Genomic DNA, 27,319 nt, shown 5'->3' with positions numbered 1-27,319 from the left:
GAATGACCTGCAGCTGAGAGCAAGCAAGTCGGCAAGGTTTCATCAGCGGGGTTCCCCGCAGGCATGTTTGGCGTGGGGAACCCCTGAAAATCGCAAGGGCACCCTAAAATGGCATTAAACATGCCAATAATTGGTGATCAGGGTCCCGACGGCCAGTCCCGCCAGTGGCAGGCGGGACTGATTCGGGTCGCGGAGAAATGGTGGTCCGAAAGTCGGACGGGGTGGGGAATCAGGCGAGGGGGGTGGTCGCAACCCCCTATTTCGGCGATTTTCGGCCCCCGCCCGCATGAAAACCCGCCCGACGGCTGGCAGAAAATCGGGGCCTGACAATCTGTCTTCTAACTTGAGTCCTTCTACTCAGATTCAGTTAGAGAGCTCTCCAGACCAGAAAGCAGAGGCTGCAGCTTTTGACAGTTCAACGGCCATTCTGCTTTCTGTGCCGGTGAGCTGAGGGACTCCCGAGAACTGAAGGAAGGAAGCCTGCAGGAGAAAGTAAAAGGTAAGTAAAACTTATTAAAACACTTTACACTTACCTCACTTACCTCTGCACACATCACTCACCTGCACAACGGACATCTCGACCCCTCCAGACCGACTGTCCGCCTCGCTAACTTGCGTGGTTCAGAGCCATCGGACAGCCCACACTTCAGGGCTAAAAATAGGGATTAGGCAAAAAACTGCCCGTTAACTACAGGCAGTTAATTGGCACTAATCCCCTTCCCGCCTCGGGGAGGCGGCTCCCAGCACAGGTCGGGTAACCGCCTCCTGGGACATTGGCGCTGAGGCAGGTTGGGGCGGGATGGGTTCCTGCCCCCCGATTCTGCAATTTTCCCACCACTCCCGCCTCCAAACCCGCCTCCTCGGGGCTTGGAAATTCGAGCCCAATGCATCAACAGTGTCACTCAGCAAACACCAATGGTGGAATATTCCCACAAGGACTGGAAACAGGAAAACTCCATCCCAGTGCGATTCACAGGAAAATCATCCACAAGTATCATGCCCCGCCACAAAGTACAGCCCTCAATAAAATCCATCTTGAAAAAAATACATAAAGCACTTTTGAATTACCATAATAATTCAAGCTGTGTCACAGTTAACATTGTTTCTGCACCGATCTGGTATTAATGCTGAAAAACAGCATTCATCTACAAATTCTATTTCTTAAGAGCTGAGAGAATGTGCTTCATCTGCGCTCCACAGAAACTGCATGGCATTCGAGACGAGGATATGGGAAGATTATCATAGTAACAAACAAACTGCCATTTGATTGCCTGCACACAGAACAAGGCTGTCTATAAATAGCTAGCGAAAGAGAAAGCGAGAGGACGTGCGAGTGCACATGAAAGAGAGCAAGAGTGCGAGAACGGGCAAGAGAGAATGATGGACTTCAAGAAGAGATAGGCAGGCTGGTGAAATGGGCGGACACGTGGCAGATAAAATTTAATGCAGAAAAGTGCGAAGTGATACATTTTGGTAGGAAGAACGAGGAGAGACAATATAAACTAAAGGGTACAATCCTAAAGGGGGTGCATGAACAGAGAGACCTGGGGGTATGTATATGTGCACAAATCGTTGAAGGTGATAGGGCAGGTTGAGAAAGTGGTTAAAAAAGTATACGGGATCCTGGGCTTCATAAATAGAGGCACAGAGTACATAAGCAAAGAAGTTATGATGAATCTTTATAAAACACTGGTTCAGCCTCAACTGGAGCATTGTGTCCAATTCTGGGCACCGCACTTTAGGAAGGATGTGAAGGCCTTAGAGAGGGTGCAGAAAAAATTTACAAGAATGGTTCCAGGGATGAGGAACTTCAGTTACATGGATAGACTGGAGAAGCTGGGGTTGTTCTCCTGCGAGCAGAGAAGGTTGAGAGAAGATTTGATAGAGGTGTTCAAAATCATGAGGGGTCTAGACAGAGTAGATAGAGGGAAACTGTTCCCATTGGCGGGAGGGTCAAGAACCAGAGGATACAGATTTAAGGCGATTGGCAGCAGAACCAAAGGCGATATGAGGAAAAACTTTTTACGCAGCGAGTGGTTAGGATCTGGAATGCACTGCCTGAAAGGGCAGTGGAGGCAGATTCAATCGTGGCTTTCAAAAGGGAGTTGGATAAGTACCTGAAGGAAAAAAAATTGCAGGGCTACGGGGAAAGGGCGGGGGAGTGGGACTAGCTGAAGTGCTCTTGCAGAGAGCTGGCATAGGCTCAATGGGCCGAATGGCCTCCTTCTGTGCTGTAACCATTCTATGATTCTATGAAAGAGATAGCACAGAGACTACAAGCATGAAAGTAAGCATGAGAGGTAGAGAGAGAGAGAATAGCAGTGTACTGCAGGAGGTTCGAATGGAATGATGCACCATCCATTTTCAATGGCTTCACTAACCTCCTGGACTCCTATTGGTGTCACTCTCCATGTCACCACTGTATCCATCCTGACTCTCACATTCACCATATTCGCTGCCTGCGGCCATTCGTGATTCTGGTGGCCTGCGTCCTGCGGAAACATAACTGGCAGGAGCTCGGCCAGTAGGCCCAGACCCAACTTCACTGCCTGAAAGAAAATAGTTGGAAAATTAAGGCTTCTCGGTCAGTACAGGTAGGTTATCAGACTAATCAAGGTAGATATTCCAACTGACAGGATTGCCCCTGCAGGTGGAATCGAGCAAATGGGGAATGGGAAGTTGGGCATTCAGCAAACTCGCTCGCCCCCACCCCCCCGTTGGGACCCCCTCACTCAAGGTATTCCGATAAGCTAATTGCTGTGCTAATTGCTCTTGCATAATTTTGTCCAACAAATTTATTTCACATACATCCTACATGCGAATCAGCAGCTTTTGGTGCCACTCAGCATTACTTACACCCATGCACCCCAGGCATTAAAGGTAACCAGTAATCCACAGGTTTGGACTAATAATCCAGAGAGCCTGAGTTCAAACCCCACCATGGTATTTTGTGAATTTTAATTTAGTTTCAAAATAATCTCGAAATAAACAGTAAAAGTGACCACGAAGCTGTTGGATCACCATAAAAACCCACATCGTTCACTAATGTCCTTCAGGGAAGGAAAGAGGCCGTCTTTCCTCGGCCTGGCCTATATGTGACTCTAGTCCCATACCAACGTGGTGGACTCTTAACTGCCCTCTGAAGTGGCATAACAAGCCAGTCAGTTGTATAAAGTTTCTACCAGTGATACAAGAAGAAGGCCCACCGCCACCTCCTAACAAATATATAAGGGGTAATTACTCAATCCCATACTCCCAGTGAGGCACACCAACAGGGGGTGTAGGTCAGAGAATCAAGATTACAATGTGGGGAACACAGGTTTGTAGAATTCCCCCTATAGTTCACAGTATATAATATACGGTATGTTACGCATCCAATAATCAACACTTCTGTTTTCTGTTCTCAAAAATATAATGGTCTCTGACTAAAGGTCCTTGGGTCAAAACTGCAGAGGCCCCACTCTGCCATCAGAAATGCAGCAGGGCAGGATTTTCATCCATCCCCCTGCTCTGGCCATGATCCAGGCTAGTCTGGCTTAAGTTAAGAAACCCATAGAAATTATTTCAAAGATGCTCCCTCACTGACCTGCCTCTCCTTAAATGGTAACCGATCGCTCTTGGATCAACAGTCGTTCATTGTGCGGATAATTACAAACTTATTTGGCAGCCCCTCCTGTAACTGCTACCTGCACCCCTTCAGATCATAACAACTCACTGTGTAGAAAGAATTCTGCTCATATCCCCTCTGGTTCTTTTTCCAGTTAACTTAAAAATCTGTGTCCTCTGCTCACCGGCCCCCCTGCCAGTGGAAACGGTTTCCCCCCTACCTACTCTATCATAACCTTTCATAATTTTAAGCACCTGTATTAAATCTTCCCTTAACCTTCTCGGCTCTAAGGAGAACAATCCCAGTTTCTCTAGTCTCTCCACATAACTGAAATCCCAGTTTCCTCGTATCATTCTAGTAAATCTCTTCTGCACCCTCTCCTAGACCTTCCTGAAATGTCGTGCACAGAATTCGGCACAATACTCTGGCTGACGCCTAACCAGTGATTTATAAAGGTTTACCTTGTTTTATTACACTGTGCCTCTATTTAACAACCTTATCAACTTGTCCTGCCTCCTTCAAAGATTTGTGTGTGCCTTCCTCTATAGGAATTTGTGAATATCTCCAGAGACTTACAAGCATAAACGGGTTTTCCGTCGAACTTCTACCAAGGTTTGGGGGCAAGGTACTGACTTGGATAAAGAACTGGTTGGCAGACAGGAAGCAAAGAGCTGGAATAAACGGCTCTTTTTCCGAGTGGCAGGCAGTAACTAGTGGGGTACCGCAGGGATTGGTCCTAGGACCCCAGCTATTCACAATATATATAAATGATCTAGACAGGGGAACTAGATGTAATATCTCCAAGTTTGCAGACGACACAAAGCTGGGTGGGCGTGTGTGCTGTGAGGAGGATGCCGAGAAACTCCAGTATGATTTGGACAGGTTTGGTGATTGGGCAGAAGCATGGCAGATGCAGTATAGTGTGGATAAATGTGAGGTTATCCACTTTGGTGGCAAAAACAGGAAGGCAGATTATTATCTGAACGGCAATAGATTGGGAGAAGGGGGAAGTGCAACGAGACCTGGGTGTCCTTGTGCACCAGTCGCTGAAGGTAAGCATGCAGGTGCAGCAGGCGGTTAAGAAGGCAAATGGTATGTTGGCCTTCGTAGCGAGAGGGTTCGAGTACAGGAACAAGGATGTCTTGCTGCAGTTGTAGTGCCTTGGCGAGACCACACCTTGAGTATTGTGTGCAGTTTTGGTCGCCTTATCTGAGGAAGGATGTTCTTGCCATGGAGGGAGTGCAGCGAAGATTCACCAGACTGATACCTGGGATGGCAGGAATGACGTATGAAGAGTGATTGGGTCGATTGGGCTTATACTCGCTGGAGTTTAGAAGAATGAGAGGGGATCTCATTGAAACTTATAAAATTCTAACAGGACTAAACAGACTAGATGCAGGAAGGATGTTCCTGATGGCTGGGGAGTCCAGAACCAGGGGTCACAGTCTAAGAATAAGGGGTAAGCCATTTAGGACAGAGAGGAGGAATTTCTTCACCCAGAGAGTGGTGAACCTGTGGAATTCTCTACCAAAGGCGGCAGTGGAGGCCAATTCATTAAATATATTCAAGAAGGAGTTAGATATATTTCTTAAGGCTAAAGGGATCAAGGGATATGGGGAAAAGGCAGGGACAGGGTACTGAATTTGGATGATCAGCCATGATCTCGTTGAATGGCGGAGCAGGCTCGAGGGGCCAAATGGCCTACTCCTGCTCCTATCTTCTATGTTTCTATGTAAGGTTATGGCGGGTGGGGTGTGGGGGGGGCGGGGGCAGGTGCCCTGAGGAAATTCACCCTCAATGCCCCAAAGACCTCTGAATTTTGGGGCTCCCTTTTGCAGTGTAGCAGAGGCAACCACTACCCAGTTTTTAATGGGCACCAAACCATCGCACAGACATCCATGATTTGGCCACAAGAATTCCTGATATAGGAAATTCAAATGTCAACCTGGCGCAGAATGGGATGTACTTCTGAGCAACGTTCCTTTAAGCTGCGTGGTCACACAGCCGTGCAGCTCTCCAGGTGTCCAATGCAGCCGGTGAGCCAACTTTTAAATTGAAAAAAAAAGCACGCAATGCGTGGACTTTTGAATGGGCCGCGCAGCCTGTTAAAGGGGTCGCGCAACCCAAAACAAAATTACGGGGAACATTGCTTCTGAGGAGTGTTACTCTGCATCGAAGCGTGTTGTAGCTTGGTATTGACACAGCATGCATGTGAAGAATTTTCAAAACAAATTTTGTCATACCCTGAGCACTAACATTCATCATCTTGATGAGCCAAAATAATTAACTGAAAGACTGGAAGGGATATCGGGCGAGAAATTAGGCTCGTTAGTGCCTGTTTTTTGGGTGCTACAAGCGCCCTTAGAGTTCCAAAATGGCGTCTGTGCCGCCTGCGCACATTTGTCGTGCCGGACGCCATATTGGTGCAGGTGTTAGCTCCAGCCAATGCCCTCTCGCAATCTCGCACAGCTGAACACGTGCTCAGCAGCAGGAAGGACCCCTAACAGCGCTATTTCAAGGGATCATCAACTACTTACAGATTAGTTGCTGGTTGATTTATTCTGGCTGTTGCTCTGATTCTACAAGTGTTTGGTGCGTTCTATAGTTGTTTCAAGTTGCAAAAGGCTGCAGGGAGTGGTGTGGCAGGTGCTGAGGAACTTTTTGCTGACTTCAAGGCTTCTGCACAAACCAGTTGCTCCCAGGCATTTGTGCACTAGTAGGCATTGCCCTTGGAATATAGCATGATTTGGAGAATGAACAAAGGTCACGCAGAGCAGGACAAGCTGCTGGAAGTGGGAGGAGGGTTCTCAGCAGGAGACCATATCCACCCAGGGTGTTCAGGGAGCAATTCTCTTACCTGTACCTCAGTGAAGAACAATGTGTGGGACGTCAGCGCTTCAGTAAGGATGTCCTCACTGAAATCTGCCCCCTACTGCCACGACTGCAACCTCAGAACAGGGCACAGACCGCATTGCCAGTGGCTGTGAAGATGACCATGGTGATGAACTTTTATGTGCCTGGCTCCTTCCAGGCTGGAGCTGGAGATACTTGCAACATCTCGCAGTTTGTAGTCCACTGTTGCGTAAGGGATGTCACTGAGGCTCTCTATTCATTTTCTCTTGCCAGAAACAAGCAGGCGGAGGTGAGCACGAGGCTTCGCTAGGATTGCAGGCTTTCCCATGGTGCAGGGTGCCATTGACTGTACGCACTTCGCTTTACGGGCGCCGCATGTCAACTCTGCTCTATACCAGAACTGAAAGGGAATCCATTCCCTCAACGTCCAGCTGGTGTGTGACCATAGGCAGTGAATCATGCAGGTCAATGCTGGGTATCCTGGCAGCAGTCATGCTGCATTCATTCTGCGGTAGTCCGCTGTGCCATCTGCATTTGAGCCACCATGGCAAACCAAAGGGTGGTTACTGGGCAACAAGGGCTATCCACTGATGACATGGCTGATGACTCTGGTGCACAACCCACGCACAGGTGGGCAGCAGGCATACAATGGAAGCCATGCAGACCTTTGGTATGCTGAAATGATGCTTCCGCTGCCTGGACCACTCTATAGGAGCCCTGCAGTACTCGGCAGAGCGAGTGTCAAGATTTGTGGTGGTCTGCTGCAAGCTGCACAACCTCGCCACCACGAGAGCACAGCTCTTGCCACCAGCTATACGCCATCTTGCTGGTTTTACCTGAAATGTACTTTTAAAATATATTATTAATAGATTTCCCATGTCGCTGTTCATGCCGAGTTGGAGGAAGTTGTTTTGTTTCATTTAATGTATTACATATTATGAGGGCCACTGATCTACATTAGGTTTTTTACTACAGGAAACTTTCGATTAACCGGCCCCTAAATAACCGGAACGCTCTATCCACCGGCAAAATTCAGGAGTCGGTTCAGGTAACTTTTTTTACTTTTATTACTTTTTTTACTCCATTTGTTGCTGTGCAAGGGTGTAGCTGAAGCTGTTGCTAAGCTACAGAGACGCTTGCAACTTGTGCCGATTGTTTTGAAGCAACAGGGTTTGTTGCTTTATACGGAGCTCTGAGCTCCGTATCTTTTACTATAGCATTCGGTTATCCGGAATTGTTGATGAACCGGCACCACGTCGGTCCCGTCCATGCCGGATACCAGAAAGTTTCCTGTACATGGTATTGTGGGAGCCTTAGTGTTATTTTGAGTCGAATTCCATGATTATGTGCAGTTTTGTGTGGAAAGTTTATATCACAGGTGTTGATTATCGTAGCCTGGAGTCACAAAGCGCAGTCGTGTCGGGGCCTGTATTATTGGCCACAGAGACCTTAGACCTACTATCTGCCTGCAGCAATACTTTCAGGGCAATGTGGTGAGAAATGCCTAGAGTGCTAGAAGCCTGCACACCAAATGTACACAAGGCTCACCAAGGCCCTAAGTCTAATACAAATGACAGGTCCTCCCATAATGTTGCTGGAGCACCCAAGTGCCCATTTCCAAAGGGTGCTTCAGGTGGCGGCCTGCTTAAACTTTGGTCCCCCTGGTTGTCCCTCTCTGAGCTATAAGGCCCCTTCTCTTCCTTACTACTCCAGCTTTTACTCGGCCTCCAACAGCCAATTCCTGCATGGGTACGGAAGTGCATATAGCATTTTTTTTAAATGGCAATTAATCGTGGGCGATCAGCAGCTCTTTACTGGCTGCTGCACCTGGAATTCAGGCTTTCGGTCACCAAGGTGCTCCCAGTACATCATGCACTATGCATCTGGAGCACCACAGCAGTACTTAAATAAGCTGGCCTCGCACTATTGCATTAGGCAGTGTTGGGAGGTTGGTCCTGGACTGTGGTAGCACTGGGAGGTGATTCCTGGCGGGTGGGAACAGTGGGAAGAGGGTTGTAGATTTTATCAGAGCAGGTCAGCAGCGAGTGAAAGGGAAAAAGCACTGGTGCTCAGCATTAGGTCGGGAGGCAAAACACAGTAGGAGGAAGCAGGGGAGGTGGAAGGTATAGGTGCTTTGGGTCAGGTTAGAAATGGCAAGAGGCAGTAGGGGGAAGCAGGAAGGCAGAGAAAGGCATGGGCTTTCAAGGTGGAGGAGGTGTTTGGCAGACCCATTGGGAAATTTCCAGCATGGCTGTATTATTCAAATAGCATAAGCATTGTTCTACTGATTAAACAATACACAGGTTTTTCCAGCTCAACAGGTTGCAAAGATTATTTGGACGACAAAAAAGCAAATCCCTGAGGCTGACACAACAACTATGCCGGCAAGATACCGAGTCTGTGGCCAATTGATGGATGGAACAACAGACCAATCTCAATTGATGCTTGGTGAAGTGAGGCAGACCGAAGTGGTAGTGAGGAAGGTGACCCTTGCTTTCCAGTCCAGGGCACCTTCTCAATAAGGAAGTATTGCTGCATGCCTGAATAGAGGCAAAGAAACAGCACTTGAGGGTGCACTTACTGCCAGTGGCAGTGCCAGCCCTGGTTAGCTGCGGGCACCCTTGCATCAGATGGCACAGCTCTGCCTCTGGCTGTCTGCTGACCTGGAGCCAGTTCTGAACTGCCATTGCCAGGTAGGTGGGCCTCTGAATGAATGTGGGTAGAAAGGCACTGTCGGGTGCCTCTGGTGTAGCCTGACCTGCCTGGCGTTCCTCCTTTACTCTTCTTCTTCCTCTAAAAAATGTAAGGAGCATGGGAATTCCCATTAGGAACCCCACAGTCCTAATTACATTGATATTTTATATAAGCATCTTTAAGGGAAAAAAATCCCATGGTGCTTTGAAATGGGTGCAATGACATTTAATTCTACAGTATGGTAGCATAGTGGTTATGTTACTGGACTAGTAATCTAGAGGCCTGGACTAATGATCCAGAGACAATAGTTCAAATCGCACCGCGGCAGCTGGGGAATTTAAATTCAGTTAATTAAATAAATCTGGAATAAAAAGCTAGTATCAGTAATGGTGGCCATGAAACTATCGGATTGTTGTAAAAACCCATCTGGTTCATGAATGTCCTTTAGGGAAGGAAATCTGCCGACCTTACCCGGTCTGGCCTATATGTGACTCCAGACCCACAGCAATGTGGTTGACTCTTAACTGTCACTCTGAAACGACAGCTCAACACCACCTTCTCAAGGGCAATTAGGGATGGGCAATAAATGCTGGCCTTGCCAGTGACTCCCACATTCCATGAATGTCACTGGAAGCGAATTTTAAAAGAGTTAACTGTAAACTGGCAGAGCATAAACTAAACTAAAACCAGACCAGAGAATTAGATGGGAAGCTAAATGGGAGGAAATCTGGCATAACACATCTTGGCTCAGTCATCCCCATTTTTACGCCCGTCGGGTCAGGGTGCCAGCTTTAGGGACGGACCAGTGGGGGTTTAGAGTGGTGCCAGGGGCTGCTGCCAAAGGGAGCCAGGATGGGTGAAAGGTCAATTACACTTCAGGTGGTGATGGGAGCAGGAAGGACTCAATCAAAGGTATGAATAAGGTTAAGCAGACAGGTACAGTTTAGACATTGCAGGCATGAAAGGAAATCATGAGGGATATAGCATGTCGGGATAGTGTTACAAGAAGTAAGTGCGCAAGATCTTTAATGCTCTTTTCTGTCCCTTTTTCAATTATGTACTTTTTTTGTAGTGTGGCGACCAATACTGAACACAGTTTTCAAAGTGCATTATAAAGCCTCTAGACTTGACTATTCCAACGCGCTCCTGGCTGGCCTCCCACATTCCACCCTACATAAACTTGAGGTCATCCAAAACTCGGCTGCCCGTGTCCTAACTTGCAGCAAGTTCCGTTCGCCCATCGCCCCTGTGCTCGCTGACCTACACTGGCTCCCGGCTAAGCAGCGCCTCGATTTCAAAATTCTCATCCTTGTTTTCAAATCCCTCCATGGCCTCGCCCCTCCCTATCTCTGCAATCTCTGTTGTTATTCTGCAATCTCCTTCAGCCCCACAATCCGCCACCCACCACCCCCCCCCACACCTGAGATATCTGCGCTCCTCTAATTCTGCCCTCTTGAGCATCCCTGATTATAATCGCTCAACCTTTGGTGGCCGTGCCTTCTGTTGCCTAGGCCCTAAGCTCTGGAATTGCCTGCCTAAACCTCTCCGCCTCGCTACCTCTCTTTCCTCCTTTAAGACGCTCCTTAAAACCTACCTCTGTGACCAAGCTTTTGGTCACCTGCCCTAATTTATCCTTCTGTGGCTCGGTGTCAAATTTTTTGTCTTAAAATACACCTGTGCAGCGCCTTGGGACGTTTTACTATGTTAAAGGCGCTATATAATTACAAGTTGTTGTTGTTAGCGTAACCTCTGAAGACTTGTACACTACTGTTCCGACTACATTTCCCAGTATTCCATTAGCCTCAATTGCTTCACCACATTGTCTGGGCATTGAAAGTGACATGTTGCTCCCAGATCACTTTCCAAGTTTCACTATGCTAATTGATTTCTACTCATTGAAAAAATGTGGATCATAAATATACAATCTATATGCAATACACAGTTTTCATTTGTCTGTCCAATTCTATACCTGATTTTAATCCTTTTTATAAAGCTTTAATTACATCCTGTGTCTGTAGTGTTCTTTAGTATTGTCAGTAAATATGACAAATTTATATTTGCGTTCAGTACAGGTCATTTATGTAGATTGCAAACAACAAGCATTGACCCTGCAGGACTCCACTGAACACCTCCCCCGTCTCACATTACACCCCTCACATTTGCGCCCGGGTGGCCCTGGAGATGGAGCACACGGTGTCCGCCGGCACGCTCGAGGCCTTCCGTGACCGGTGGGCGCTGCGGGGACTGGAGTGCATCACCACCCCCGAGCACCAACTTTTAATTGAAATTATTAAGTTTCCTTTAACGTTTTAAGTTAAGTTACAGTTTATTTGTTTTTTGTGTGCACCAAAAAGAGTACACCCCTCATATTCCCAGTATTGCCAACTCTTGTGATTCCACGCAATTTCGGAGAGAAATAAAGCATCGCTCGCGATCTTGCAATGGAACGCCTAAATCTCGAGATTACGTCGATTTGCGCACGCACGGAAAAATATACGATTCTGCAAGTGCAGAAAAAACCCCGCGATTTTCGAAAGTGTGAGGAAAAAATATGGCGATTGTAGAGTAGAGAGTATTGGTTGGTTGTGTTGTTTTCTGGAGGTAAATTTGCCAAAGTGAGTCTCCCTCCTGCAATCCGACCGTACGGGCTCTTTTTTTATTTGCACATCCAAATTAATACTATAGAGATCGTACTGCAAAAAAAAACAAGGAGGGAAGACTTTAAAAAATAAAAGTAGAAAAAAACCCACAAGATGCAGTTTGCAAAAAGGATCGGGGCAAAAAGATAAGAAATGCAACAGGACTAATTAAAGTGATCTGGAAAGTGAGAATGAGAGAGAGAGAGAGAGAGAGAGAGAGAGAGAGGGGGAATTCACAAAAATATGCCCGGAATTCAGAAATTTGAAGGACGACCAAAAACTCCCATACCTACTAGGGGAAGAGAGAAATTGTGTAACACTAGCGGCACACTATGTTACAGCTTGCCATAAACAGAGGGACAACCACTAAATATAAGAAAAGAGTATATATAAATTATATGAAAGTATACTTATACACTCAGGGATATATCTGTTTATACACTGTATGGATAGATCTGTATTTTTGTGTACAAACATGAATGTTTTTCGATGCTTTGGCAACATAAGATGTAACTTGTCATGCCAATAAAGCGATTTGAATTGAATTGAATTGAATTGAAAGGAGCTGCAAAGTGTGTGTGTGTGTGTGAGAGAGAAAGCGCAGCCATCTCAGCACTGTGTAACAGCATTTTTTTTTTACAGAGGGAGAGATATTTAAATGTATTAATGTGCATTGGATCGATGTGCGTTTCCTCCTGAGCCACTTTTAACATATATCAGCACCATCGCATTTATATTACACCACCATCGTGGCCTGAGGACAGTCACCGCAAAGAAAAAGGCTAGATCCGAAGCTACCAAGCAAGCAAAAAAAAAATTGCCTGCTAATTATTATTGATCGTTTATAACTAGAGGGCTGAGTAACTGTTTAGGGGCAATTAGAACTGCACCCCACGCATGTACAAATCCTTTTTTTTTACTTTTTGTGATCAAAAATGCAAGGCACCTATTTCTTATGTTTTTAGATCAGTAATCGGTTAGTGACGGCCGAATGCGCTTCCTGTGTCATGATTAATGAATACATTACTGTATTCCGTTTCCTATTTCTAATCAACTCTCCTGGGATCTCTGTGGCTTTTAATGTCTTTAATGTGAAAAAAGATTTCTGAAAGTCAAGATAAATTATAAAATACAAAGTTCCGCTATCTGCTTTATCTCCAATATCTTCACCAAAACCAAGGTTTGTCAGGTAGGATTTGCCCTTCTAAATCCACGTTGGATATGTCATCAATTTATTGACATTCAGGCACTCCTCCAGCCTACCGCATGGAATTTATTCGGAAGCAATGAGTCAGCCCATCAGTCACTAATAACATCCTTTGTGAATGTGACAGGGGCACATTATCCTTCTGTGTCCTCCTCAACCTGTCCACTGCATTCAACATGTTTGGCCACTCCACCTGCCTCTACCATCTTTCCTCCATCATGCACCTCCACAGAACGGTTGCATTTAATGAAATATATGACTCCCTTTAACAAATATCTCACACCAACATGTAGAGCGCATGCTTTACTAGTCAGCTTGAAGAGTAAAAATAGAGAGCATGACTACAGCGTTGAAAAAGGGCTAAATATATTATAGTAATTTTAAAAAGCCTACTTGTCGAATTGATAATGTCAAAGGCATTTGCTGACCTTTTACTTCAAAGGTGTGTATAGAACTTTCAGGTGCAGCCTTTATATAGCCAGGAATGTCTGAAGATATCAGCAGCGGGTTGGGGGAGCAGCAGGTAAGTAGTGAGCCTTTTGCAAGACTCAGTTGATTGGTGTGTAGCTGTAATAGATGGCTCATGTGAGATTTTGTGGCAATGTCGTCAAGTGGAGGAATGTGCAACGGCACTCAGAGGGGAGCAAGGCATGGGAAGGAGGATGAAAGGAAGAGACCAGAATGTTAAGATCTAGGGGGTTTATAGGAGAACCCTAGAATTTTGTCTTCCGCCAGCTTGTTAAAGTCAGTGGGGGAGAAATTTGGTATCGCCCCGTTTGGGGCGCAATTATCGGCCGGGCGCAAAGTTTAGCACCTGGCGCTAATTATCGCCTCCGACTGCAAACTTGGCTTCTATCGCTCCTGGAGGTGATTGGAGCGCTAAATCAGGCGCTACACACCTCTCTTAAGGCGCTAACGCCGAGGAGCGAGGCGCTACCTCAGCGCTGGCGAAGCTCATGTGATGTCAGTCAGCAATGGAACACAGACACACTAGCACCAGGTCGATCATGCTCTCCATCTACACCCTGCTCATTGCAGCCTTGAATCTCAGCCTGGAGAGACCTGTACATCAAATCTGCTGGAAAGAACAATGGAGAGGCTCTGAAAGAGCTCAGAGTGCAGCCCCCATAGTCTCTTCTAAATCGATGCAAGGAAGGTCAAATCAAAATGAACCTGCAAAGTGCTGCTTAGTACCCAAAACTCCTTCACACAGCGTTGAATCTCTCCAGAAGTCTCTCTCTGTCTCTCTCAGAATGCGTGGTGCAAAAATGTCGACGACAAAAAAGGCAGGAAGTGGTCGCCTTTAAATAGCGCTCCCCCAGTCCCTTCCCGACTGCAAAACGCTCCCCTCAACCTGTCGTTGCTAGCGGCAGACGGTAAGGCAGGGGGTGCCATTCAACATCCAGTCCGGGGCGTTGCACGCTCGACTGACGTCACGGTCTGCGGGCGCAGGAGATCGTGGCGGTAGAGTTTAGTGCCGCCGCAAAATGTCTGGTCAATTTCGCGAGCGGCGCAAACATCGCCGTGCACGGGCGCTAGTTGCTTTGTGCCCTATCTTAGGGCACTAACGGGAGGCGTATAGCAACTGAATTTTTCCCCCAAAACTATTTTTGTCTCTTTTCCTGGGACACCATTTGCCGTTGCTTAATTTCCAAATTCTCCTGAATATATATTGCTGCATCTTGTCCTCTCCTGTTTTTTTCTAGCCTTCTTGGAATATCTTATACCCCTGCACATTAAATTCACTTCAATCTTCTGGGGTGGCCCATGCTTCTGTAATCCATAGGTTACCATTTGCCTTTAATTCAAACATCTTATTGTAAACACTTCTAGAAGTTTGCATTGGCATTTTTTTTTAAAACGTAGAGTGGGTGGTGGTCCTTTGGTGCCCCATTCCTAGTGAGTAGACGAGGGGGATATTTGATTGTGTGCATGTGCGCTCAGTACGTAAAAGCACCACCCGGTATGGAATGGAGCCACAAAGACCAGGATGCTCCAAAGTAGCCTGTGCTAAGTTTGCTGATCCCAGCCAGGGAAGTAGATGTGACGCTATAATTGTGCTCAATGTCCCTAGGCTAGGAAGAGGAATATCAGCCACAGCTCCTACTCCAGCTCTGGCAACCAGTGCGTATGTGTAGACATCTGATGAGGACCGGATCAAGCTTGATTGTGCGGCCTCCTACAGTGGAGTAGCCTGCCAACCAATGTTCCCTCTGAGCTGCGCGGCCGCACAGCTGTCTGCCAGTCCTGCGCAGCCCAGGACAGGCTTTTCCAACATGAAACTTCGCACATGCGCAAAACTTTGAATGGGCCGCGCACCACCCAAAAAAAAATGAGGGGGAACACTGCTGCCAACGCTCACTGTCTAGGTTCGCTCATGAACCAATGATCACTTGCGCGAGGAGCTAAAGGGTGGCTAGTGCCCATGGAATTCTATCCCAGGAAGAGTGAATGCCTACAGGAGTGAAGGAATTAAACATGTTGTAGAATAGTTTATGTCAGGACTGATGGTTTAAACAATAAAACTGCTTGAGCCACAGGTTACTTGCCCAAGGCCCTGCCAACTGGACGCTCATATATCCTATACCTAACACAACATGTAATCTGAAAGCTCCCGAGGATGGGGAATCTCTAATGGTTTGGAGGGGATTTCATTCACCGACGCCAACTCCTTTCTGTTGATTCAGGATTCAATGTCCATTGCAAACAAGCAGAAAATTAGGACAGTGAGACAGATTTATATAACAGCTGAAGACAAAAATAGAAATCGTTATTTCAATGTCTATCCAGCAGAGCTTTGATTACAGCCTCGGGGTTTCATTCAAACAGGATGCTGCTTCTAACCGCTTTGATTTCCACTCTCTATAAGTCTGCATTATGCAGAGAGGTACGTCAGTCTCACACTGGAGCCGCACTGCTGCCTCCCCATCGCAAATGCAGTTCATAGGTTGCTTACTTGAGATGATAATAAGAAAGCTCTGCAGTAATTAGACCCTCTCTCCATCCCCTGCAGAAAGGCAGCTGGGCAGCAGCTTGCTGGTCCTGTGGCGTCGATCCCATGCTGTGGTAGCTGATGCTGCAGCCTGCTTGCCTGTCCCATTTAAAGGGGTCATTATCTGGGTAAAATGATTTATGTGCGTGCCAAGTTCACAAAAGTGCGAGGCGTTCCCGAGGACTGGTGCACTGATGCTCAGGGCACGAATTTCCAAGCCCCGAGGAGGCGGGTTTGGAGGCGGGAGTGGTGGGAAAATTGCAGAATCGGGGGGCAGGAACCCATCCCGCCCCCAACCCGCCTCTGGCCAATGTCCCAGGAGGCGGGTACCCGACCTGTGCTGGGAGCCGCCTCCCCACAGAGCTGTCAAACATTGATTTTTCATCTGTCAAAAGCTCTTGACAGATGAAATGTCAATCGCTGACATCACCAGTAACCAGGTGTCCCTCAATTGGCTTGCTGAGCCCACTGGGCGGGCTTAACAAGGTCAATCAAGGGAAAATAGCGTGGGTTGGCCACAAGTCGATGGAGGCGGGACTACAACCCAAAAAGTGGGAGACCGCCTCCAAAAGCTCCCCATTGACAAAATCCAGCCCTCAGTGTCATCGAGTGTGAGGACATTATACTTTCTGCTCAGCTCTTGATGGGAGCTGTGCTGAGCAGGGAGATGCCAGGCAGAGCCGCGGGGCATCTCTATATGGGGAGGAGTAAGAACATTGGATGGGGACATCCTGCTTGGGTGCGACCTCATGGCAAGCATTTGCTCCCCCTCCCCGGTGGGGCCCACTTGCACCCTTCAGATGCCTCATCGCACAACTCGCATCAGGTGCCACGTGGGCCAGGCAAGTGGGAACTCCCAGCATCAGCAGTCTCTGGCCTCGCTCTCTCTGACACAGAGGACCATGTTTTGGGGCAGACAGAAGTTCAGCCCCAGACGCTGCTCCCTGGAAACTACCAGTGGTTTTGGGACCAGGGTTTTTTTTTGAAGCATGTGGATGATATCATTGCACATAGAGGAGATCATAAGGTCAATGAAAAGGCTGTCAAAGCACTTTCAGTATGAGGAGATGGGAAGAACTTTCAACTTCCATTGGAGCGTACAACTGACGGCACCAGACCGGCTGCCCGTTATACAGGCTGTCCAAAATTCCTATCCATAATGTCAGTGGAAAGGAAAATAGGGTGAGGTGGATAATGAACGCCCGCTATGATGCCACCAGTTTTACGCCCCAGCTGAAGTTGAAAGTTCCGCCCTATGTCTCTTGAATAATCTGATCACGCCACCATTACCTGGTTCCTCGCACCAGTTTATTTTTGATGTATAATTCACACCATAGCAACAAGCTTCAAAGCAGCTGCTTTCTACGGACAGACAGCTTGAGTTCTTTCATGCCCTGTTTTCATTCAGAATTGTTTGATGTATTTCTGGAACACATCCCAAGGCTGCCGGTGCTGTGGATCCCGTCACAGGACACATTCCATAGCACTGGAGCAACAGTCGGCTGCGCATTCATGGCAGTGAGACTGTCAAAGGCTACAACTTTGATTCCTGCTGTTGGCTCTTTCCCAGTGTGGTTGAGGAAGGGCCCTACAGGCCAATGAGTAAGTAGCTGGTCGCTAACTTTACTGCCCACCCACAGCCAGCCAATCTGGCGGTTTCTCCCTGTGGCAGTGTTTAGACTTGTTATTGGAGGTGACACTGTGGCGTTGCTTTATTTACTTTTCATCGACACTACCAAGGGCAAGGTTGTCGTCAGCAGCATTGCTGCAATGTAAAAGGGGGGCATTGGAGGGTGGGCCAACAGACCATGGGTCACAACCCTGGCTAATATACACAGGAAACTAGAAATGTCAAGAGATGAAGATTCATCAATTATATATCTTTAAAAGCAGGAGCTCAGTTAATGACTGAAAGACAATGACATTTTCTGTGTTAATGGGCTTCCTGCCCCTTTTGTCAAAGAAAGAGAAGATAGGGTGGATTTTCCTGACCTTTGCCCCCAGGACTCCGTCCATTTAATGGTGCCTAGGGATTTCCAGGGAGAGGGGGTGGGGGGTAGTGCTTGGGCTGTGCCTGCAGTAGGTGAAGGCCCGTCAGGGCATTGTATATGAGGGGGAGAGGGCAGTCCCTGCCTTCCACCTCATTTCCTTGGTTGACCACGTGCTCGAGGGGCTGTATGGCCTACTCCTGCTCTTAGGAAGGGAGGGCATAGAAGATGGTGCTGTGGCCTGCTCCTGCACCCCCACTGATGGGAGAGTCCACGGGGGTTCAGGGGTCAGCGCGAAGATTGGGAAGTGAGAAATATTGGGAGAAATTTTAAATTACAACCTGAATTTTTTTTTTTAACTGCAATAATTATCTTGTGGTTGCCAATCTCCATCGGTGACCAGAAAGTAACAGTTTCCAAAGCCTGAGATGCAAGAGCCTAGTTTTCCTGCTCCTTCAGCCGGTGCCAGGGTTTGAAACGCGGGCGATGCGGGGGCTGGACAGGAACAGTGCACTTTGGATCATCTGATCCTGTTGATTGCCAGGACGGGAAGGGCACGGAGGAAAATCACCCCGAATAAATCTAAAAGCTAATAAAACTGCTTCATTTGTACAGTATTTTATTTCAGCTGGTAGCAGCAGTGTAACACCACCATCTGGGCACAGGCGGCTGCTGAGTATCGCTGCACAAAAGCTCATAACTGCTCTGAGAGAGTAGAACACACTTTAAAACCAGTTTGTACTACTTTAGATGAAATGATTAAAACTGAATCAGTGCAGGGAACTGGAGAGTGAAAGAATATTAAGGTGACGTAGTCCTCATTGAAATCAATGGGTAACATTGTAATGCTCTAACTGCATTTAGATCAATGGGTAATGTTGTAATGCTCCCACTGCATTGAAATCAATGGGTAAGAACATAAGAACACAAGAAGTAAGAGCAGGAGTACGCCATACAGCCCCTCAGGCTTGCTCCGCCATTCAATAAGATCATGGCTGATCTTCGACCTCAACTCCACCTTCCCATGCTATCCCCATATCCCTTGATTCCCTTAGAGTTCAAACATCTATTGAACAGGGAGAATCGATGAAGGGAATGCAGTGGATGTTGTCGACATGGGTTTTAGGAAGGCGTTTGACAAAATACCACATAGAAGGCTGGTTAACAAAATTGAAGCTCATGGAATAGGTGGGTCAGTGGCAGCTTGGCTAAGGAATTGGCTTAAGGACAGAAAACAGCGAATTGTGGTAAAATGGCTGTTTTTCAGACTGGAGGATGGTAGACAGTGGTGTTCCCCAAGGGTCAGTGCTGGGGCCACTGCTTTTTTAAATATATATAAATGACCTTGGTATTGGAATATAAAGTAGAATTTCTAAATTTGCCGATGACACCAAACTTGGGGGGGTGGCAAACAATGAGGATGATACCAATCGAATGCAACAGGACATAGAAAGGCTAGCAGAATGGGCAGACAAGTGGCAGATGGAATTTAATAGAGAAGTGTGAGGCGATGCATTTTGGCAGAAGGAACAGGGAGAGGCAATATACACTTAATGGCACAATTTTAAAGAGTGTGCAGGGACAGAGGGACCTGGGAGTTAATGTGCATAGGTCCCTGAAGGTGGCAGGACATATTGAGAGAGTGGTTAGCAAAGCATATAGGATCTTGGGTTTCATAAATAGAGGTATTGAGTACAAAAGTAGAGAAGTTATGCTGAACCTTTATAAAGCGCTGGTTAGGCCACAACTGGAGTATTGCATCCAGTTCTGGTCACCACACTTTAGGAAGGATGTGAAGGCCCTTGAGAGGGTGCAGAGGAGATTTACCAGAATGGTTCCAGGGATGGGGGATCTTAGTTACAAGGACAGATTGGAGAAGCTGGATTTGTTTTCATTAGAGCAAAAGAGGCTGAGGGGTGATTTGATAGAGGTGTGCAAGATTATGACGGGTTTGGATAGGCTAGACAGGGAATGGCTGTTCCCACTAGTTGATGGTACAAGGACTAGGGGACACAGATTTAAGGTTTTGGGCAAGAGATACAGGGGGGATGTGAGGAAAAACTTTTTTACGCAGCGAGTGGTGAGGACCTGGAACTCGCTGCCGACGGAAGTGGTGGAAGCAGACACAATGTTTTCAAGGGGAGACTGGATAGGCACTTGAGGGAAATAAACTTGCAGGGCTATGGGAATAAAGCGGGGGAATGGGACTGACTGGATTGCTCTACAGAGAGCCGGCATGGGCTCAATGGGTCAAATGGCCTCCTTCTGAGCCGTTATGACTCTTATGATCTCAGCTTTGTGTAGTGTATGTAACTGTTCTACCTTTAAGAGAACTATTGTATGTAACCGTCCACCTTTAAGAGAACTATTTTAGGTGTGGCACTACTTTATCCTGGCTGCTGTATGCTGTAATACCGACGGTGACCACACCGGTATATAAGTGCTGTGGCAGAATTTATTGGGCAGATTCGCCCTGACCTTCGAATAGTAAAGTCCTGTTTAAGTTACTCTTGTAGTCTGTGTATTACTTCGCTATACAACCCACAGACTTTACAGTGGCGACGAGTTCGATCTTACCCTGCGGCAACAATACTTCTGAAGAAGTAAACGAGCGTCGAGAAGAGGCACCCGCCCTCGTCGTTTTGCTGAGAGAAAACTCGAGTCTGCAGACCAAGAAAGGAGGAAGATTTCAAACACGAAGTCTTCCATCAGCAACAGGCATGGATTGTCCCTTCTGCCACGGTGGTGAGTGAGCCGATCAACACGAGAAGCAAGTCGGCCACGGTGACTGTGAGTAAAGGGAAAATAGAAACAAATAAACGGAGGATAAGGGCGGTGCACTCGACCACGGTCGAGGGGGAAAGGAGCCGGACAGAAGTCGGGCCCAGAGGCGCTGAGACTGGGGCAGCGTGGAGCAGAAGCCGCGGTACAAGCGGGTTGGGGAGCGTCGTGAGACGACTAGACCGCGACGGCGAAAAAGGCCAGACAGTGACTGAGGCCACGAAGCGCTGCGACCGGATCGTAAGGCGTGGGAAGAGATAAAAATAAATAAACCGCGGAGAACGCAGCCGCAGCCGGGGAGGAAGCACCGGACTGCGAGAGGCTGGGAGGAGCGATTGGGTGAAAAAGGTCGGACAGTGACCGAGGCCACGAAGCGCTGCGACCGGGATCGTAAGGCGCGGGAAGAGATAAAATAAATAAATCGCGGAGAATTCAGCCGCAGCCGGGGAGGGAAGCACCGGACTGCGAGAGGGCTGGGAGGCGCGATTGAGAGCCGCGCGAGCGGGAGAGACAGAGCCCGAGCGAGAGCCGCGCGAACGGGAGAGACAGAGCCCGAGAGAGAGCGAGCGAGAGCCGCGCGAGCGGGAGAGACCGAGCCCGAGGAAGACTGAGCGAGATCCAGCCCAGCGGCTGAAACTGTTCGCCGTCAATGGGTTGTACCCAGAGCCGGTTGCCCGGCCGAGAGAAGGGAACGCGCTGAAGCCGAAGTGCAGGCTGCGAACCCCGAAAGCCAGCGGCCGTCGCCCGAGGGAAAAGCTTACCCCTCCTGCCAGGGGAAGAAAAGCGGGAACCGCCATCTTGAAAGTGGGCGGGGAAAGAAGATAAGCGCGGGAAACCGCGGGAAGCCGCCAGTAGGCGGAGAAAAAGACAGAAGCGGGAACCGCCATTTTGAAAGGGGCGGGGAAAGAAGATAAGCGCGGGGAAACCGCCATCTTGGAAAAAAAAAAGAAGAGTTAAAGAAATATTTCGTTGTTGTTTATCAGGGAGGTGAAGATGCCTAAGCGTGGTAACATGAACGATTTCGATTCGAGGTGGAAGATTGGGCCACGTATGTAGAACGCATTGAGATATATTGTGAGGCCAATAAAATAGAGGATGATGATAAAGCTATAACCTTGCTAAACTCGATGGGGGCGAAGACATACGGGCTATTGAAGCATCTTCTAGCACCAGTTAAACCGGCGGATCAAACCTTCGATAATATTGTTGCTGTTCTGAAGGATCACTTGAACCCCACACCGCTGATGTTGGCGGAACGATTCAAATTTTATGCGAGAACGCAACGGAAAGAGGAAAGCAACGCGGAATACTTGGTCAAACTGCGTAGGCTAGCGAAATACTGCCAGTTTGGAGGAAATCTGGCAGAGGCATTGCGAGACAAGTTCGTGTGCGGGTTGTCAAAGGAAGGAACGCAAAAGCGACTGCTCGAAGAGAACGACCTTACACTGGATAGGGCTGTCCTTATTGCAGCATCACACGAAGCCGCAGCGAAAGGAACTGCGGAAATGCAGCTGAGGGCAGCGGTCCTCAGTGTGGATCAAATTACTTCGGGTGCAACGAAATGTTATCGTTGTGGGAAGACAACACACGACCAGAACCAATGCTGGTTTAAAAATCAGGACTGTAGGAAATGTGGCAAACTGGGTCACATAGCCAAAGTATGCCGGTCAGGGAAGAAGACCAACAACCAAAAAAAAAAGCCATCACAGGAAAAGTACAACAAAGTACACAAGGTGGTTGAGAAGAGTTCAGATGAACAGAATTCAGATTCAGACCCAAGCGGCCAGGAACTGGGTAGTCTGAGAATTCATAATGTGAGTAAGGAAGCTGACCTACAAACTATCTGGGTCATGCTAAAAATAGCCGGAGTCCAAGTGAGAATGGAATTGGACACTGGATCAGCCCTATCAGTCATAAATCGAAGGGATTACAACCGGCTATTCTCACATATACCCTTGAGAGATACCAAGTTCATATTGCAGACATACACGGGGCATAAAGTATACCCCATGGGAAAGATAAGAGTCAAGGTGAGAGACAGGGGCAAAGAACACCCCGGAATGGACTTATACGTACTACCTGAGGGAGGACCACCACTTCTAGGACGGGAGTGGATCAAGAAAATAGACATGGAATGGCACTACCTCAAAGCAATAACGAGTGAGGACTCGGGGCAGACAATCAGCTCAGACTCTGAAAAGGGATGACGATAAGACCAGCACAAGCATGAAAGACAAGTCTAAAATGAACTTGCTGACTAAGGTTGGTAGAACGAATGTGGGCATAAAGGCTTATGCTCCAGAGGAGAACAAAGCTTCAGAACAGAATTCCTCTGAACAACAACAACATAGCTTGACAGAGAATTCTGAGTCTGTTCAAGTTACAGACATATATATTACTGAGGAACATCGAGCTCGAACGCAAACTTATTTCAGATTACGACAGCAATTAGAACAATTGAATTGCCGTCTCGAGCAAGAGATGAAAGCAATGAAAAAGTTCTATGATACCGAATGGGAGAATCTGGAAAGACAACAGAAGCAGCTGGGGAAGAAAAGGGAGCAGGAGCACACAAACCGTCTGCACGAGGAGGCCAAACGAATCAAAGCTGATTCGGCTTCTGAAGGGGCGTGCTCCAATCCGGTGGAACAAGATGTGCCGCAACTGAAGGCGCTGGTTAGCAGGTTGCAGGCAGGAAAAGCTGAGTTGGTCGACATGACTTCCGAGCTCCTACTGAAGTTGGGTGCAGCATCACCGGACGATTCATTTGTGGAAATTCGAATGATGGGGGCTGCGGATGATGGCGAAGTAGAAGCAGCAAAGGAGCCCCAGGACAAGGTTCTAAACAGCCCTGCAGCTAATGGAAAAGGGATGAGGACAGAAGAGTTAACAGTCAGCCAACTCCTCCAGGGCAAGGTTATAAACAGCCCTGTAGTTAATGGAAAAGGGATGATGGCAGAAGAGTTAACAGTCAGCCAACTCATTCATATGCTGAGGGATAAAACTCTAAAATGGGAAAAACTTAAATACGAGCCTCAATCTTCAAAGGGAAGGGAGCTCTCAAAAGTCATTGGAAGAGCTGAGGTGGCAACCCAGACTGAGAAGTCTGCAGCAGAACAGCCCTTGGATGCCAAAAGTACGCTGACGCACGGCAATGTAGAACAACAGAATACTGAAACAGCTACTTCAGTAGAGGGATTGAATAGTCCGATCAATCAATCTCCGAATGAAGTTGAAGTATTGAAATCACAAATGAGGCCATTAGTAAAAGACTTGCAGGAAGCCCAGAAAAAGCGGGATGAATCTGAACGCATGATGAAGTCTCTTCAGGACAGATGTCGGGATTTGGAACAAAAGTCGGCTAACGTCCAGCTGGGTAAGGAGGAAATAGAAGACCCTCTCGCTGGCCTAGCTCAGGACGACACCGAATATTACCATGATCTGTTGAGTGACACTGAATATTACGAGGACCTGGTCTGCCCAGCTTGTGCCGAGAACTCCCAAAGTGCCGAAATCAGGATGAATCACTTAAAGTCTAAGGAACATAGGGAGATGGTGGCGTTACAGCTGGCAGCTGACAATGGAGCCCCGAGAGTCTCCAAGAAGCAAAAAAGGAAAAGACGAAGCAGAAGATGATAACCATCTGAACCATTATTACCTCTACCCGATCACACACGTGGTCCCCCGAATGGAGCCAAATCAGTTGGAAAGTAGGAAAATTTCCCAAGGCAATCCAACTGTTTTTTGTTTGTTTTAAAAAAGTCAGCAATGCTGGTTCAGAAGTGATGGAAGTAAAGCTGTTAAGTCTAGGGAAGGACTATGGGGTGAGTCCCTCTAGCAAGGTGACCCAACTACACCACGGAGGCATGGTCCGGACCGAGTCAAGAAGATCAGAGACTGAATCTGTGAACTGTTTCCCGCAGAGACTGAATCTGTGAACTGTTTCCGCAGAGACTACCTCTGTGAACTGTTGTAACATGAAGTTGGATATGTTATGATGTTATGTTAATGGGGAATAAGTATGTTGTAAGCTAAAAAGGGAGGATTGTAGTGTATGTAACTGTTCTACCTTTAAGAGAACTATTGTATGTAACCGTCCACCTTTAAGAGAACTATTTTAGGTGTGGCACTACTTTATCCTGGCTGCTGTATACTGTAATACCGACGGTGACCACACCGGTATATAAGTGCTGTGGCAGAATTTATTGGGCAGATTCGCCCTGACCTTCGAATAGTAAAGTCCTGTTTAAGTTACTCTTGTAGTCTGTGTATTACTTCGCTATACAACCCACAGACTTTACACTTTGAATATACTCAACGACTCAGCATCCACAGCCCCTTGGGGTAGAGAATTCCAAAGATTCACAACCCTCTGAGTGAAAAAATTTCTGCTCATCTCAGTCTTAAATGGCCGACCCCTTATCCTGAGGACTATGCCCCCTAGTTCTAGACTCCCCAACCAGGGGAAACAATTTCTCAGCACCTACCCTGTCAAACCCCCTCAGCTATTCAGAATATATATCAATGATTTGGATGAGGAAACCAAATGTAATATTTCCAAGTTTGCTGACGACACGAAACTAGGTGGGATTGTGAGTTGTGAGGAGGATGCAAAGAGGCTTCAAAGCGATTTAGACAAGTTGAGTGAGTGGGCAAATACATGGTAGATGCAGTATAACGTGGATAAATGTGAACGTTATCCACTTCGGTAGGAAAAACAGAAAGGCAGAGTATTATTTAAATGGTGATAGATTGGGAAATGTTGATGTACAAAGGGACCTGGGTGTCCTTGTACACCAGTCACTGAAAGCAAACATGCAGGTGCAGCAAGCAGTTAGGAAGGCAAATGGTATGTTGGCCTTCATTGCAAGAGCATTTGAGTACAGGAGCAAGGATGTCTTACTACAGTTATACAGGGCCTTGGTGAGACCACACCTGGAGTACTGTGTGCAGTTTTGGTCTCCTTACCTAAGAAAGGATATACTTGCCATAGAGGGAGTGCAGCGAAGGTTCACCAGACTGATTCCTGGGATGACAGAACTGTCGTATGAGGAGAGATTGGGTCGACTAGGCCTGTATTCACTAGAGTTTAGAAGAATGAGAAGGGATCGCATTGAAACGTATAAAATTCTGACAGGGCTAGACAGACTGGATGCAGGGAGGATGTTTCCCCTGGCTGGGGGTCTAGAACGAGGGGTCACAGTCTTGGGATACGGGGTAGGACATTTAGGACTGAGATGAGGAGAAATGTCTTCACTCAGAGGGTGGTGAACCTGTGGAATTCTCTACCACAGAAGGCTGTGGAGGCCAAGTCACTGAATATATTTAAGAAAGAGATAGATTTCTAGACACAAAAGGCATCAAGGGGTATGGGGAGAGAGCAGGAATATGGTATTGAGATAGAGGATCAGCCATGAATGGCGGAGCAGGCTCCTATTTTTCTATGTTTCTATGAATCTTATATGTTTCAATGAGATCACCTCTCATTCTTCTAAACTCCAGAGAGTATAGGCCCATTCTACTCAATCTCTCCTCAAAGGACAGCCCTCTCATCCCAGGAATCAATCTAATGAACCTTCATTGCACCCTCTCGAAGGCAAGTATATCTTTCTTCAGGTACAGAGACCAAAACTGTGCACAGTGCTCCAGGTGGGGTCTCACCAAAGCCCGGTACAATTGTAGCTAGCCTTCCTTATTCTTGTATTCCAACCCCTTTGCAATAAAGCCTAACATAGCACTTGCCTTCCTAATTGCTTGCTGTACCTGCATGTTAACTTTCTGTGTTTCGTGTACAAGGACACCCAGGCCCCTCTGAACACCAACATTTGATAGTTTCTCACCATTTAAAAAATATTCTGTTTTCTATTCTTCCTACCAAAGTGAATAAGCTCACATTTCCCCACTTTATACTCCATCTGTCACCTTCTTGTCCATTCACTTAACCTGTCTATATCCCTTTGCAGGGGTAATGTTTTAACGCTCCAACTGCATTGAAATCAATGGGTAATGTTGTAATGGTACTGGCAATGCCTGTTATTATCTTTACTTCCGATTATAATCATAGAATTTTACAGCACACGAGTTGGCCATTCGACCAATATTGTCTGTGTCAAATCTCTGAAAAAGCTATCCACTCACTCCCATTCTCCAGCCCCTTCCCTATAGAATTTTATTTAATTTAAAAAATATATATTTCCCTTTTAAAAGCTATCATGTATTTTGTTTCCAGCACCATTTCTGGTGGGACATTATTTGTCCTACAATTCTCCTGAGCTGGGAGGCTGGGGTTCTTTTCTTTAGATAAATGAAGACTGAGAGATGACCCGATGGAGGCCTTTAAAATTATGAAGGGGTTCGATAGGGTAGACGTAGAGAAAGTGTTTCCACTTGTGGTGGGGCGAGTCTAAAATTAAGGGCACTAGTATATTATGTTTCACTAATAAATCCAATAAGGGATTCAGGAGAAACGTCTTTACTCAGAGTGGCGAGAATGTGGAACTCGCTACCAAAGGAAGTGGTTGAGGCAAATAGCATCGACGCATTTAAGGGGAAGCTAAA

At 47.1% G+C, this 27,319-nt stretch overlaps 1 protein-coding gene across 2 annotated transcripts in view; it reads right to left on the bottom strand.

The window, feature by feature from the left end:
• The window catches only part of LOC147103621 (rabphilin-3A-like), a 160,814-nt gene that overhangs the window by 37,855 nt on the left and 95,640 nt on the right, over positions 1–27,319 (bottom strand). For both annotated transcript variants that reach the window (XM_085961366.1, XM_085961364.1), the window contains one exon: positions 2,382–2,549. In XM_085961366.1, the coding sequence (XP_085817492.1) occupies positions 2,382–2,549 (168 nt within the window). The remainder of the gene's footprint in view (positions 1–2,381; positions 2,550–27,319) is intronic.

Source organism: Somniosus microcephalus, chromosome 19, assembly GCF_052327205.1.
Source record: "Somniosus microcephalus isolate GS21.2 chromosome 19, FLI_Smic_1.0, whole genome shotgun sequence".
NCBI classification, from domain to species: domain Eukaryota; kingdom Metazoa; phylum Chordata; class Chondrichthyes; order Squaliformes; family Somniosidae; genus Somniosus; species Somniosus microcephalus.
This window is presented reverse-complemented; position numbering and strand designations above follow the sequence as displayed.